Here is an 11911-nt window from a genome sequence, read left to right on the forward strand (position 1 = left end):
TTTGCTGCTGTTCCAGGTTTGATGGGGTGCTCCTGTTTCTGAATATTTAAGCATAATGCTCAATTCAGATTTGTTAAACAAAAAAAAAAGAAAAGACATCCAGGCCAGCCATGCATGTTGTACTCTTTGGAAATTCGGATCCTTTCTGTCTCATTTGCATTGAGTTCATTGCTTGAATTGCTGCTGGATTTGCCAACTCTTCTTTAAGCTTGAGCTTTCCAGTTTGTCTTATAACTAAAAAACTTCAGATGCTTTTTCTGGTCAGGAGCTTGCTTGCTCATGTAGGTGAAATTAAAACTTAATCTGCTTTGAAGTTCCTATAGTGTTTGCAAAAAAAATATGCTTTTTTGGTTCTGAAACCTGGCACCATCTTTGTCTGGCTGCTGAGGAGTGGAATAATGAACCTCTTTGAGTGCAGTGCAGTTGTGTCCCAGCCCTGCTGAACCCTTCAGTGGCAGTGGGCTTGTCCCAGGGCTCTGCTGGGCACATTTCTCTCTCCTTTCAGCTACAGGAGGGGGTTTTAAAGAGAATTAATCATGTCTTGTTACTGGTCAGGAAACCTGCCCCAGTGGAGCTTCGTCCTGAGTGTGTTCTGCAAGATAAAGTCACTTTTGTGCCATTAGACAAACCTGTCCAAAGTGGTGTCTGAGTTCTGCTCAAACTAGACCACAAATCCAGCCCCACTTTCTTTCCAAAACCTCTTTCTTGCCCCCCTGAGGCAGTGGAACAAAGATGTTGAGAGCATTTGGAGTTCATTTGGAGAGAGCTGAGACTTTCAGGAAGCCACTTTGGACTTGTAGCTCTAGGTGTGTGTCAGAGTGGATTAGGTGCTGCATCAGTTTTTGTTTGGTTTTGTTTGGGAAGGTCCTGGCTCTGCCTCCTGCGCTGAGCTCCTGCTCCAGCACACCAGCAAAGGAATTTGCAGGGCTCCTTACCCAACCTCTGCACGTTTGGGTCCTGCTGTGAGAGGACTCTGCTGTGTTTCCAAAAACCCTTCTCCACCTCACCCTGCTCCAGCCTCCCCCAGCTGGGAATGTGCAGAGGCAGCCCTGAGCCTGGCTGGTGGCTCTGATCCTTTCTGCTGAATCACCCAGCCTGTCCCTGCTCCTCTTTCACTTTCCTTTTCTTGCTCTCAGGGCCTGGGGGTGTGGGGCAGGGCAGAAGTGGCTGCAGAGCCCTGGGCAGTATGGAGTCCTGGATGCTGCTCCTCCTGCAGGCTCCACACACACAGAGCCCTGTCCCCAGGGATCATCTGGGTGAGAACAAATTCCCTGCCTGCAAACCTGTGCACAGCACGGGGACATTCTGAAGCCATTTCATCATTTGAAGTCTGTGCTGTCCTTGCAGACCTCACAACCTGTTGGCATTGCCTTGCTCTTCATTCCAGTCTGTTCTGCCAAATTAACTCCTGCAGAGCTTTGGGATGGTGAGGATTGCACTGTGCCATTCTCCATTAACCCCTTCTGGGGCTGCACAGGTGCCAGAGCCATCCCCTGCAGTGTCCATCACCCCCTCAACACCCAGCAGTGTTCCCATTGGGAACTGGAATTCCCTCGTGGGCACTGGGAGGTTCCTGGAAGCTCTGCAGGTTCCCTCTGGCAGAGTCCCCAGGGAGGCTCCTCGGGTTTGAATTCCCAGAGCGTGGAGCTGGCCCTGCTCCAGCTCAGTGTGGGTTTGTGAGTGGGAGGGAGGGGAGCTGGGGACAGACACCAAATGGCAGCGACGCAGGGAATGTCTGGGGAATGTCTGGGGCCTCTTCCTGCCCTGCCACAGCCAATTCCTGGGGGAAGCAGCAGGGCTGGGCTGCCAGGGAGGGGCTGTGAATGGAGCTGCCCAGGAGCTCCCCGGGCTGGAGGGAGTCACCGAGCAGAGGACAGGGTGCCAGGAAGGTGGGGTGTAAACAAACATGCCCTGGACGTGACCTCGGAGGATTTTAATGAATAGCTGAAATGACTCATCAGCCAGCAGGGCTGCAGCTCGGGGATATCGGGTGCTGGGGACGGAACTAATGGAAACATTAATTAAGAGTTCAGCTCCTGCCAGCTGCGAGGAGCGGCTGAACCTGAGCTGCTGCTGCCACAGCGATCCCGGGCCGGGGGAGAGCTGCTGCACAGCTGGATTACACACAGGGCTTTGCTCAAAGCTCACTGGAGCAGAAAGCTCAGGGGCTGGGACTGGCAGGGAACCTGCTGGACAGGTTTTGTGCTGCAGTGAAAGATCCGGCATTCCCTGCTCCAGGATTCCTTGGGAGGGTCTGCGCTGGGAGTTCACTGCTCTGGAAGGGCAGAGCAGGCAGAGGAGCCTCCTTCAGAGATACTTGGTGGTTTCAGCTGAGGTTTACATCACTGGGGAGATCCTGAGACTCCCAGGACAGGGCTCAGATCCCCTCCTGGCTGGGGGGACGTGAAGGTGACAGGGACAGCAGGGGTTGTCACTTGACACAGAGCCCCATCTTCCTGCCACTCCAAAGCATCTCCAGAGCCTCAGCCTCTGATGGATAACGTGGGAAGCATCACACAGGACCAGGGTGTGGAAAAGGGGTTAAGATGAGCAGAGACACAACTTCTCAGCTTTAGGTTCTTCTGAGGAGCCTGGCCCAGCCTGGCCTTGAACTGTTGAGCTCCTCGTGCTTTTTTGGCAAAGTTCACCTGTCCCTTCCTCAAAGGACACTCTGTTCTCAAGGCTGATGTTCTGGGAGCTTCAGGGCTGCATCCATGAGGTACAAAGCTGCTGACCCCATGTTTGCTCCTCCTGCAGCGGGTTCAGGCTCCATGCAGGGCCCCCAGACACCTCAGTCCACCAGCAGCTCCATGGCAGAAGGAGGAGACTTGAAGCCACCGACTCCAGCGTCAACGCCACACAGTCAGATGCCCCCTTTGCCAGGCATCAGGTATGGATGAAGCCACTGCTGGGGCTGAGATTACTCTGGGTCTCTGCTGCAGATATTGGGCCCTTGGGTACCTGTTTTGGTGGGACTCCATCGCTTTGCTCCTTCCTTCATGCTGACAGCAGTGTTGTGTGTAAATATTCTTTAATTTTGGGGTTGGGTCTGAGGACAGAGCTGTGGAAGGGCAGTTCCTCTTGGGTCTGTGGCCCTTGGAGGGGATGGCAGCACCGGAGGGGGAGCTTGTGAGGAGGAGTACCCTGAGTACCTGTGTGACGTGGTCTTTGTGGGGTTTTTGGGACAGGAGTAACTCGGTGGGCCTGCAGGATGCCTTTGCAGACGGCAGCGACGCCACGTTCCAGAAGCGGAACTCCCTGACTCCGAACGCAGGGTACCAGCCCAGCATGAATACCTCTGACATGATGGGTCGCATGTCGTACGAGCCAAATAAAGATCCTTACAGCAGCATGAGGAAAGGTGAGGGACCATCCTCCCTGGAGCCCCCTGCCTGCCTGGTGTGCTGGGGACACCCCAGCAGCTCAGCTGTGCTCCCAGGGCACAGCTGGCCGTGCTCACTGGTTCCCTCTCTGTTGCAGCTCCTGGAAGCGATCCCTTCATGTCCTCAGGGCAGGGCCCCACCAGTGGCATGGGTGACCCTTACAACCGCACTGCCGGCCCGGGCATGGCCAATATGGCCATGGGCCAGCGGCAGCACTACCCCTACGGAGCCCCCTATGACAGAGTCAGGTGGGTGCTGCCCCGGGACCCCCTGGGCACAGCAGGGCTGTGCTGAGCTCCCCCCTGCACTGAGGGATCCTGAGTGACCTGGGGTTTTGTTCTGTGTTCCCTGGCAGGACGGAGCCCGGGATGGGAGCCGAGGGCAGCCTGGGCAGCGGGACCCCCCAGCCCAGCATCCTGCCCTCCACGCCCGACTCGGGCATGTACTCGCCCAGCCGCTACCCCCAGCAGCAGCAGCAGCAGCAAAGGTCTGTGAAGGGGCTGCTGTCCCCAGCCAGGGCTCCCAGCCCGGCTCAGTGACACTCACACGTCTCTCTCTTCTCCAGACATGATTCCTATGGCAATCAATTCTCCACTCAAGGCACAACCTCGGGCAGCCCCTTCCCCAGCCAGCAAACCACCATGTATCAGCAGCAGCAGCAGGTGGGTGATCCCAGGCAGACTGACTGGCTCAGCTGAGAGTTTTGTCTCTACTGGTTGGGAAGAGGGGAGGATGAAAACTCTCTGGGCTCTATGAATGTGAAGAATTAGGCGCCTCATCACAGAATCACACAATGGCTTGGGTGAAGGGATCTCAAAGCCCATCGAGTGCCACCCCCTGCCATGGCAGGAACACGTTCCCAGGGTGCTCCAAGCCCTGTCCAACCTGATTTTATACAGGGGACATTTTTCCCATTTGAAAACAATTTTTTAAAGGAAGTTTTATTGGGCTTCTCTGTCTCTCTGGAACTTTCTGAATCCCATCCTGTTTCCGTAACACTTTTGGTCCAAGTGATGAGTTTCTTTGGAGTAAGTCCTAGATCATTCAGGAGAGCTGTTTCAGGTAGATTGTTCTGCACAAACCAGGGGATTTTTTTGATTTTTCTCATCCTGCAGCCAGAGGCTTCAGACCCCACTGCCCTGCTCTCCCCTCCTCCTTGCTATTCCCAAACCCACCAGGTTTGTTCCAGGACAGTTTGAATGAATGTGTATCCCTTTCCCTAATCCTCACATGGGACTTGCTCTTTGTAGCCATGCCAGGACCCATAATGTTTTCCTGATAATTTTAAATCTTATGGTTTAGGAGAGTATAGAGAGGGCACTCACTGAGCCGTGCTAAGAATAATTCCAACTGCTCTGCAGTTTGGCGCTGCAACCAGAGCCACGGGGCTCAGAGCCAAGAGTTCGAGTTACTCTGGAACTTGTCATCTTTGAAGCCCTAGAGCTCCATCTGAAGCCAGTTATGACCGTGGAGTGTCTGAACAGCCTCCACAGCAGCTACAGCTCAGACCTCGGAGGCCAGAGAGATCCTGGATTTTAATTTGGTCTCAGCAATTGGCTGTTACTCCGTTTGCACTTAAAAGAATTAGGGGTGAGAAGCCTCCTTGCTCCTTTGAGCAACGTGTTTTGAAATCCACAGGAAGGGAAGAAGCAGGAAGTACAACAGTTTTCAATGCATTTTGTCTGATGCTTCTTCAGAAACCTGGGAGGTGTGAGAGAAATAGGGTCTGATAAAAATCCTGGATGTGGAAGGAAGCAAGTGCCAGTGTCTGGTCTGGTTCGTGATGAATGCAGAGAAGAGCTGAGCCTTTTCTGCAGGAAAGTCCTTCCTGTGGGCAGACTCCTGCCCCCGAGGCATCCTTGTGGAATCCACAGGGGAACTCCCCAGGCAGCCACAAGGAATTGGCCTTGGCTTGTGAAACGGAACAACTGATCCAACTTTCACATGGGGTATGGCCAACAGGGAGCCAAGAGCCTCTCCCAGGCCATGCCATGGGCACATCCTCTGCCTCTGGGGACTCTGCCCGGAGCTTTGGCTTGTTTGCCTCATGGAATCACTGAGGTTGGAAAAGACCTCTGGGATCAATGAGTCCAACGTGTGAGGATCCCCACGCTGACAACAAATCCCTGCCAGCTCCAGGGCCGGCAGTCCCATCACTTCCCCAACCCCTTTCCCAGCACACCCAGCCCTGACAGAGCCCCGTGTGCCTCTCTCTCCACAGAACTACAAGCGGCCGATGGACGGCAGCTACGGGCTCCCGGCCAAGCGGCACGAGGGCGAGCTCTACAGCGTTCCCTACAGCTCGGGCCAGCCGCAGCCACAGCAGCCGCTGCCCCCGGCGCAGCCGCAGCAGCCGCAGCAGCAGCCGCCGGCGCAGCCCTCACCACAGCAGGACCTGTACAACCAGTACGGCAGCACCTACCCCGCCGAGCGCCGCGCCGGCCAGAGCCAGTTCCCCTTCCAGTTCGGCCGGGAGCGCGTGTCGGCCGGCGCCAGCACCGCCCAGCAGAGCATCCCCCCACAGATGATGGGGGGCATGCAGCCGGCGCCCGAGGGGCCGCAGCAGGGGCCGCTGTGGCAGGGCAGGAACGAGCTGGGCTACGGCAGTTACCCCAACCGGCAGAGCTCGGGCGCCGCGCCCCAGGGCCCCGCCTACCACGGGGTCACTCGAACAGATGAGATCCTGCATTCGGATCAGAGGGTCAACCACGAGGGACCATGGCCTTCCCACGGCAACCGGCAACCTCCCTACGGCCCCTCCGCCCCCGTGCCCCCCATGACCAGGCCCCCCCAGTCCAACTACCAGACTCCCCCCAGCATGCAGAATCACATTCCTCAGGTATCCAGCCCAGCACCTCTGCCCAGACCTCTGGAGAACCGCACGTCTCCCAGTAAATCCCCGTTCCTGCACTCGGGGATGAAGATGCAGAAGGCGGGGCCGCCCGTGCCCGCCTCGCACATTGCACCAGCAGCCGTGCAGCCGCCCATGATCCGCCGGGACATCACCTTCCCCCCCGGCTCCGTGGAGGCCACGCAGCCCGTGCTGAAGCAGAGGAGGCGGCTGACGGCAAAAGATATCGGTAAGAGGGAACTGCTGCCCTTCTGCTGGAGCCTTCTGGGGATTGCTGCTGCCTTGGCCCTTTGGTACCACCCTGCCAAGAGGGGCTCTGCTGGCTTTGAGAGAAAAAAGGCATTTTTGTGGATTAATTGTGTTCTGACTCTGGCATTGCCTGCCAGCAGGTTGGTGATAGACACAGCCTGTACGTCATCTTAAGCAGGCTCTGCTCTTCACAGGTCCAAAAAGCAGTATCAAGTGTCTCCTTTTTGTTTTGAAACTCCAGGAGCTGGAAGTATCATATGTTTATGTTACAGGAACTCCTGAAGCCTGGAGAGTGATGATGTCTCTGAAGTCGGGGCTGCTGGCTGAAAGTACATGGGCCTTAGATACCATAAACATCCTGCTCTACGATGACAACAGCATCATGACCTTCAACCTCAACCAGGTGGGTGCAGATGCTCTCTAGGGCAGCTCTTTGAAGTGCTGGTACTGCAGGGGTTTCTGCCAGTGGCACAAGCAGCTCCTGCAGCCTCTGTACGTGGAGCAGGGGTGTGGGCGGCTGTGAGTGGTCACTCCCTGGCCTGAGGGCTCTGTGTGTGTGCAGAGGCTCTCCCTGGGGGTCAGCCAGGGAGGAGACAGAGCCCAGAGCACAGGGTGTGTGCAGGGGGGCAGTTTGGATACTGACAGCCAGTGTCTGCTTTTGTCCCTTTTCTCAGAGGACAAAAACGTCACTTCTGCACCAGTTATTGCCAGCACAAGAAGCACCATTAACTGCCAGCACTGCTTAAACTCTCTGCCCTGTATGCATTGGCCTGAGTTGTTTTCTGATGGCTGTTCCCCTCCCGTTTTTCTCCCCCCTGTAGCTGCCAGGCTTGCTGGAACTCTTGGTGGAATATTTCCGGCGCTGCCTGATCGAGATCTTTGGAATCCTGAAGGAATACGAGGTAGGAGACCCAGGGCAAAGAACACTATTAGATCCTGAAAGGTTCTGCAAATCCTCAGCTTCCTCCCCTGAAGAAGGGGAGGAGGACGACGAGCCACGGAGCCTGAACTGTGAGGAGGAAGAGGAGGATGAGGAAGAGGAGGAGGCTGCATTTTCGAGCAAGGACAAAGTACCTCTAGAGAGCAGCGAGGAGAAGCTAGTGAGTAAATTTGACAAGCTTCCAGTGAAGGTGGTGCAGAAGAACGACCCCTTCGTGGTGGATTACTCGGACAAGCTGGGGCGGGTGCAGGAGTTCGACAGCGGGCTCCTGCACTGGCGCATCGGCGGCGGCGACACCACCGAGCACATCCAGACACACTTCGAGAGCAAGAGCGAGCTGCCCTTGCCTCACAAACGAGCTTCCTGCTCCTCTGCCCTGAGGAAACGCTCAGCAGCTGAGAGCGCCCCGAGCCCCAGGGAAGGGGAGGCCCCTGCTCCCGACAGCTCCTCGGAGAAGAGGATAACGGCCACCATGGATGACATGCTGTCGGCACGCCCGGGCTCCCTGGCAGGGGACGAGGAGGAGGTCAAGGCTTTGGAAACGTCGAAGGAGAGCAGCAAGTTTCCCTTTGTTATCAGCCCAGCTCAGAGCCACAGAAATATAAAAATCCTGGAGGATGAACCCCACAGTAAGGACGAGACGCCGCTCTGCACCCTTCTGGACTGGCAGGACTCTCTGGCCAAGCGCTGCATCTGCGTCTCCAACATCATCAGGAGTTTATCGTTTGTGCCAGGCAATGACTTTGAAATGTCCAAACACCCCGGGCTGCTGCTGATTCTAGGGAAACTGATCCTCCTACACCACAAGCATCCAGAACGCAAACAGGCCCCCCTGACCTACGAGAAGGAGGAGGAGCAGGACCAAGGGGTGAGCTGCAACAAGGTGGAGTGGTGGTGGGACTGTTTGGAGATGCTGCGTGAAAACACACTGGTCACGTTGGCCAACATTTCTGGGCAGCTGGACCTCTCCCCTTACCCGGAAAGCATCTGTTTGCCTATCCTGGATGGACTCCTCCACTGGGCAGTGTGTCCCTCAGCAGAGGCCCAGGATCCCTTCCCGACACTGGGGCCCAACGCTGTCCTCTCCCCTCAGAGACTGGTTTTGGAAACACTCAGCAAACTCAGCATCCAGGACAACAACGTGGATTTGATCCTCGCCACGCCGCCCTTCAGCCGCTTGGAGAAGCTGTACAGCACCATGGTGCGGTTCCTCAGTGACAGAAAGAACCCGGTGTGCCGGGAGATGGCCGTGGTGCTGCTGGCCAACCTGGCGCAGGGGGACAGCCTGGCCGCCAGAGCCATCGCCGTGCAGAAGGGCAGCATCGGCAACCTGCTGGGCTTCCTGGAGGACAGCCTGGCAGCCACGCAGTTCCAGCAGAGCCAGGCGGGGCTGATGCACATGCAGAGCCCTCCTTTCGAGGCCACCAGCGTGGACATGATGCGCCGTGCCGCCCGCGCGCTGCTGGCCCTGGCCAAGGTGGACGAGAACCACTCGGAGTTCACCTTGTACGAGTCGCGGCTCTTGGACATCTCTGTGTCGCCTTTGATGAACTCTTTGGTTTCACAAGTTATTTGTGATGTACTGTTTTTAATTGGCCAGTCATGACAGCTGTGGGATCCGAGCCCCCGTGTGCGTGTGCGTGAGTGGAGAACTTAGAAACTGACTGTTGCCCTTTATTTATGCAAAACCACCTCAGAATCCACTGTCTGCCCTGCGCTGTCCTGCTTCTCCCTCGGGGAAGGATGTCCCCGGCCCCTCTCCCCCTTCCCTGCCCTTCAAATTTGTCCTGAATCCCTTATTAAAGGAGACAAAGTTCTGTCTACATAGAAGACTTTTTTTATTTTAACCAAAGTTACTGTCGTTTACAGTGAGTTTGGGGAAAGACGACTTGCCGTGTTATCCCATTGACAGGCACCACTTTCATAACTGTTTTTAATGGTAAACTCTGAAGGACAAAAAGTGACTGCTGAACTCTGTGTGGTTTATCGTTGTACATTCACAATCTTGCAGGAACCAAGAAGTTACCAGTTGTGAACAGACCTTGTCCAAGGGAGGCCTGTGCAGTAGCGTGTAGAACTCCATGTACTGTACACCTTAAACTGTAAACATACTGTAATAATGTCTCACATGGATTTAAAAAAAAAAGAAAAAAACGCTGGATCAGCAGCAAGCTGTAGTTTTTAAAAATGTTTTTAGTTAATGTTGAGGAGAAAAAAAGGCTTTTCCCCCAAAGTATAATGTGTGAACCTACAACACCCTGACCTCTTTCTCTCTTCCTCCTTGATTGTATGAATAACCCTGAGATCACCTCTTAGAACTGGTTTTAACCTTTAGCTGCAGCCCAGCGCTGCCACGTGTGTATATATATATGACGTTGTACATTGCACATACCCTGAGACTCCTGCAGTTTTGTCCCCTCCCACCCTTTATAGTATGACGAGTTAACGAGTTGATGACCTGCAAAAGCGAGACACAATTATTTAATCTCTTGCCAGACATCCCTCCCTGGAGGATGCTGTACAGGTCTCTGTGTATAAAGTCATTGCTGTCTCAGCAGCCAATCAACTTATAGTTTATTTTTTCCTGTTTTTGTTTTCTTTCTAATCGAGGTGTGAAAAAGTTCTAGGTTCAGTTGAAGTTCCTGATGAAGAAACACAATTGAGATTTTTCAGTGATGAATTCTGCATATTTGTATTTCAGACGATGTAGCTAAAAACTTGATGTAAATTCCTCCCTTTTTTCCTTTTTTGGCTTAATGAATATCATTTATTCAGTATGAAATCTTTATACTATATGTTCCACGTGTTAAGAATAAATGTACATTAAATCTTGGTAAGATGTTTGTAAGGGTTTTTTTTATTGGCAGTTCAGTGCTGCCAGGTGATGCCCAAGGCCTGCCCTGCTCAGGACTCTGACTTTGCTTTTTGCTCTGACTTTGCTTTCCCTGCTGGAATTTTTTCCTTAGGAGCTGCCTGGGCTCAGGATTTGTAGCATGAGGTGAAGCTGTGGCTGCCAGGGAAGGAAGGGCCTTGCTGGGAAGGGAGGCAGTTCCCTCCCAGCTCTGTAAAACGGAAAATTTTCATTCCCCTCGCATTTTTCACATTTTCTCCGGATCGTGGCATGGACTCTTGACTTCCCCGGAGGCCGGGGCTTTCCAGCAGACAGAGCTCACAGCCCCTTCAGCTGCATGTTTGCAGGGCATTTCATTTAGCCCCAGGCTCTTTCCTCAGTGGATACTGCAAGTAGGGTAGCTAGAACTGCTCCGAGCTCATTAAAGAAAAAGCAGCTTTTTTAAAAAAAGGCAAACGTCATTTTTGTTCAAAAATTACCCTTGTTTTATCTTCCCAGCTCTCTCCTCGGGAGCTCTCAGTTCCCAGAGCCTTCATTCCTCAGACTTCAGATTCCTGGGAGTGATTGTGCTGAAATCAGAGTCTTTTTCCTGAAAAGTCTTGCCTGTCAGCAGGAATGGTGGGAGCTCTTCCTGGCAGGAGAGTCCTTCAAATGGATTGCTCAAAAGGCAGGAATGGTGCTGGGCTTCCTTGGCTTTAGAAAACGCTGGGAAGCGAGTGTGAGACCAGGATTCTGCTGGACTGCCACACTGTCAGAGCAAACCCAACTTCCCTGACAATTCAGTTCTGTGTTCCAGGAGTTGTTTCACCTGATGGAATGGATGTGGAAGTTCTGCTGCTTTTCCTGAACAGAAAGAAGCCATCAATGAACTGGAAGCAGGTAAACGTCAGCAGCTTTTCCTGTGTGAATTTAGTCTGGAGTCAGTGCCACGTTTGGGAGGGAGAGGAGAGGCAGGAGTGCTTCTGAAAACGCATTTTACCAGAATTATCCACCCAGTTGATCTAAGGGGATGTGTGCACAGACACAGCCCCTGTGCACTTCTAAAACAGTGGAAATCAAGAGATGACAAATGAGTAAAATGAGAACAGTGTTCCCGGTTTGGCCGCACCTGACCTCCGACCTTGGCAGCTTGGAGCTCAAATCCTTGATACTTTGGGCCTGCTTTGTACCCAAATCCTTCCATTCCAAGAACTCCTTGAGACACCTTTTGGACCCCAGTCATTCTGCTGTTCCCCGTTCTTTGCCAGCAAAGCAAATGTGAATTCTTCTGCCTGATGCCCGATGAAAAGTGCTCGGGGAGTTCCATAAGGGCTCAGCAGCCCTGGTTTCTGCTCCGTCCCAGGGTGGATCTGAGCAGAGCCCGAGGTTTCCATCAGGGATCTGGCCTGCGGTGAACTCAAGTTTTCTCCTTTGCTGGCAGAAATGGGGAAGGGCAGAGAGGTCGGTTTAATACACTCCTCTAGGAATGGAGTGACTCAGTGCAAAGCACGAAGGATTTGCCTTCCAGCAGCCCTGGGCGTGGGGCTGGGGACAGCGGGACCTGGTTCTCCCGACAATGCCGCAGGGCGCAGCTCTGCCCGCCGCGGGTCCCGCTAGCCGCACTCGGCCCCGGCCCCTCTCCCCGCTCCCCGGTCCCG

The 11911-nt window shown here is 54.2% G+C and overlaps 1 protein-coding gene across 2 annotated transcripts in view; it reads left to right on the forward strand.

The window, feature by feature from the left end:
- ARID1A (AT-rich interaction domain 1A) overlaps window positions 1–10260 on the forward strand; it is a 53907-nt gene extending 43647 nt beyond the window's left edge. For both annotated transcript variants that reach the window (XM_056509235.1, XM_056509234.1), the window contains exons 13-20: window positions 2758–2890; window positions 3189–3361; window positions 3481–3631; window positions 3739–3870; window positions 3949–4045; window positions 5605–6463; window positions 6756–6886; window positions 7305–10260. In XM_056509235.1, coding sequence (XP_056365210.1) covers window positions 2758–2890; window positions 3189–3361; window positions 3481–3631; window positions 3739–3870; window positions 3949–4045; window positions 5605–6463; window positions 6756–6886; window positions 7305–9029 — 3401 coding nt within the window. In that variant the 3' untranslated portion in view covers window positions 9030–10260. The remainder of the gene's footprint in view (window positions 1–2757; window positions 2891–3188; window positions 3362–3480; window positions 3632–3738; window positions 3871–3948; window positions 4046–5604; window positions 6464–6755; window positions 6887–7304) is intronic.
- The last annotated feature ends 1651 nt before the right edge of the window (window positions 10261–11911 follow it).

The sequence above is a fragment of the Oenanthe melanoleuca genome, chromosome 23, assembly GCF_029582105.1.
Source record: "Oenanthe melanoleuca isolate GR-GAL-2019-014 chromosome 23, OMel1.0, whole genome shotgun sequence".
NCBI classification, from domain to species: Eukaryota; Metazoa; Chordata; class Aves; order Passeriformes; family Muscicapidae; genus Oenanthe; species Oenanthe melanoleuca.